This window comes from Papio anubis, chromosome 6 (assembly GCF_008728515.1).
Source record: "Papio anubis isolate 15944 chromosome 6, Panubis1.0, whole genome shotgun sequence".
NCBI classification, from domain to species: Eukaryota; Metazoa; Chordata; class Mammalia; order Primates; family Cercopithecidae; genus Papio; species Papio anubis.
The window spans coordinates 48,347,803-48,351,255 of record NC_044981.1 but is presented as its reverse complement, the minus strand read 5'-3'; the positions used below and the strand labels follow the sequence as shown (position 1 = coordinate 48,351,255).

Below are 3,453 nucleotides of genomic sequence, written 5' to 3'. Positions count from 1 at the left end.
GTATGGATGTGAGTTGCAAGATAAGGGCATAAACATTTTGTGCCAGTGTAATGTTAGTAGCTCAGTCATTTTCTAAAGTGATTCATAAATTCTGCTACAAAACAACTTGATATTCCATTCTCTCCAACTTGCACACAGGTGATCTCATAACTGTAACAGTTTTTGTCTTTGTTTAGCAAGAAAACCCCAAATCAATAATAGACTAATAACTTCAGATATTTTTCTTGATTGCAGCCAGAAACTATTTTGAACCAAAGTATAGATTTGAGAGATGCGAAAAAGTGAGAGGAATATGTAAAACGTTTTGTGATGATGTTGAATATGATTATGGATACTGCATTAAATGGAGAAGTCAGTGCTGCGTATAAACTCGGAAAAGAAGTACTATTGAGGATCAAGTCTGGAACAGAGATGCATGTTTTTCACTCAAGAGTAGGTAAAAAAAAATGTTTGCAACATTTAATGAAAATACACACTTTTAAATTCTAAATATATCTATTTACATACAAAGAATTTAGTCTCTGCTTATTCATTGGGGATTTTTGTATTTCAAACTGATGAACACATTAGCAAAACAAGGAAACAGACTCTAATTATGCTTATAATCTCATTATTTCCGCTTTGACTCTCAGACATTCATATTACTTATGTGAGTTACTCTGCTCCCTCTCTAAATATGTGTATGTGACCTTATTGCCAGGTTTGCTATGAGGATTATGGTTATCTTCATATATCCTGGTTTCCACACCAAAATCCCTCTAAGCCATCTACTCTTCTTTAACAGAAAATGTGTTTCTTCCCTTACAAATATGACAGCTACCAATTTTGACCTGTCTGATGTGTTTTTGCATACATTTAACAATAGTATGCTTTTGAAATGATACAATTTAACACTGCTCTCTCTGTAGGGTAATTAAGCACTATTCATAGCACGGTGGAGGGTATTTAAGCACTATTCATAGCACGGCAAAAGGATAAATAACAAGATTTGAGATACAGAGCCCCTTTTAGCCGTGTGATTCTTTTTTCAAAGAAAATCTCATAAAGAATCTCAGGAATAGGTACCTTTGTTTCAGCAGGGTAGGGCTAGTGTCTGGCCAACTCAATTTTATACCCTCAGAGAATGTGTCTAATGAAGGAAATTTCAATTTGGTTGAGGCAAGAGTTAGAATCCCATAACTACGGACAGTTTTGTGTAACAAAGCTCAGTTAGCTGATGAGTAAAGCTGACTCATAACTCAGAATAACTCCTGTTTCTAAGATCCATCATGAAATCTAGCTGAGTTAGTTTTGCCTAAGAGGATAATGGTAGACATATTTGTAGGAGGGCTGTGCAGCTGATGTTCATATGGAAAACTTGGGAAATGTTACAGTAATCCTAGGAACGATGAAGATACAGGAAAAGCAGAGATTGTGTAGTAGCAAAAATGAGGACTTTCTTGGACACCATAGGGACAATATTATTTACCCCAAAAATCTTCACTAAGGAAGGATGGCTTTTTTGTTTCCAGCAGTAGTGCTGCGGAGGTCAGAGATGGGGTGATGTTATTTAGTTTAACAGATATGACGTGCACCATGTGCTTATAATTGACTAGGTTACTGTAACTGAAATATTTAAGTTATTTTTTTACATAGATTTAGAGATATAAGGTTCCATCTAATCAAGGCAAGCAATAAATGTCTGGATAGACAGCTCTACAGAAAAATCTTACTGTTTTTGTGAAAGTACAATAATCTTTCTTACTACTTGCCCTTTGATGATAACACTATTTAACCAAGCATAGAACTCTTTTTAATCTTAATAAGCCCCAAAGAGGCAAAACTTTTCAGTTCCCTCATTTCAACACCTTACATGTGAAGAAATGTCTTTTAATGCCTTTCTACTAATAAATTTTCTATCATGAAGATTCTTCTTTTTATTTTCTTTTTTCAAAAAATTATGTTCTGGCCAGGCGCGATGGCTCACGCCTGTAATCCCAGCACTTTGGGAGGCCGAGGCAGTGGATCATGAGGTCAGGAGATCGAGACCATCCTGGCTAAACGGTGAAACCCCGTCTCTACTAAAAATAAAAACAAAGTATATCCGGGAGTGGTGGCAGGCGCCTGTAGTCCCAGCTACTCAGGGGACTGAGGCAGGAGAATGGCATGAACCCGAGAGGCGGAGTTTCAGTGAGCCAAGATCGCTCCACTGCACCCCAGCCTCCCTGGCAGAGGGAGACTCCGTCTCAAAAAAAAAAAAAAAAAAAAAGGCAACAACAATTTTATATATATATAAAATGTTCTCTTTTAAGATCAGAATTTCACCAGGTAGTAGAAACTTTTATGCAGGGATATTTGTATTGCTGAATTAGAGAAGGAATCACTGGTTTATTTCTTGACAAAATAATGATAATGCTCTAGGTATTAAAAGATCATTGCATTAATTACATCACTATTATTTAGTTACAGTTATTTAGATTCTAATCTTGTTGACACTGTAAAGTGTTGGAGAAAATATTTGAATATAGTTTTCAGCACCAAAAACTTATCTATGGTAATAGTGTGTAGCTAGAGTAAGGACTGTTTACGTTTTCCTTATCTTTAGCCTATTGTCAGTGAACTAATTCCCATTAAGAAAAATACTACCTTATTATTCTCTTCTGGGTACTACCAGAGTATCACATCCATTGACCTTTCTTTGAGTACAACTTGTACTACCCTTCCAACTATAAGGGAACCTGAATATAGAATGTAATAGCTAATAGCTTACAAGCTTACATAAGAGCTATCTTTTAGTGAGATTTCTTTTTTTCTTCTTTCTTTTTTTTATTTTTATTTTTACTTTTATTTTTTTATTTTTGAGATGGAGTCTTGCTCTGTCACCCAGGCTGGAGTACAATGGTGCAATCTCGGTTCACTGCAACCTCCACCTCCTGGGCTCAAGCAATTCTCTTGCCTCAGCCTCCCAGGTATTTGGGACTACAGGTACCCGCCACCATGCCTAGCTAATTTTTGTGTTTTTAGTAGAGATGGGGTTTCACCATATCGGCCAAGATGGTCTCGATCTCTTGACCTCGTGATCTGCCCGCCTTGGCCTCCCAAAGTGCTGGGATTACAAGAGTGTTCCCGGCTCCTGGCTGAGATTTCTTTACCTAAGAAATATGTCATCAAATCAATTATGTTGCCAGATATCCTGAATTAATGCCCAAGTACTGATTATCTGAAAATAAATAGAAGTGTTGAAGTATTTTTTATTTCAATTTTTGCTGGAATTGATGACTCATACTTTCTCATGTGTTCCCTGATATACCACCAGCTCCTTGAAAAATCCCTGGCACATGGCATACACTCAACAGATAACTGTTAAATAAATGTTGCCCAAAGTTGTATTGATTTTCCTTTTCCAGCTGTTCCTGAATTCTCTTTTTTTTTATCAGCAAAAATGTGATTTAAAATTGATTCAATTTCCTGACC

General features: G+C 36.4%; 1 protein-coding gene across 1 annotated transcript; it reads left to right on the top strand.

The window, feature by feature from the left end:
- Positions 1–209: 209 nt before the first annotated feature.
- On the top strand, positions 210–1,986 carry LOC108585273 (beta-defensin 110-like; the record flags this gene model as incomplete). Its single annotated transcript, XM_021937479.1, has 1 exon — positions 210–1,986. A coding segment is annotated over one exon (159 nt), but the record flags the coding sequence as incomplete, so codon positions are not given.
- Positions 1,987–3,453: the final 1,467 nt, after the last annotated feature.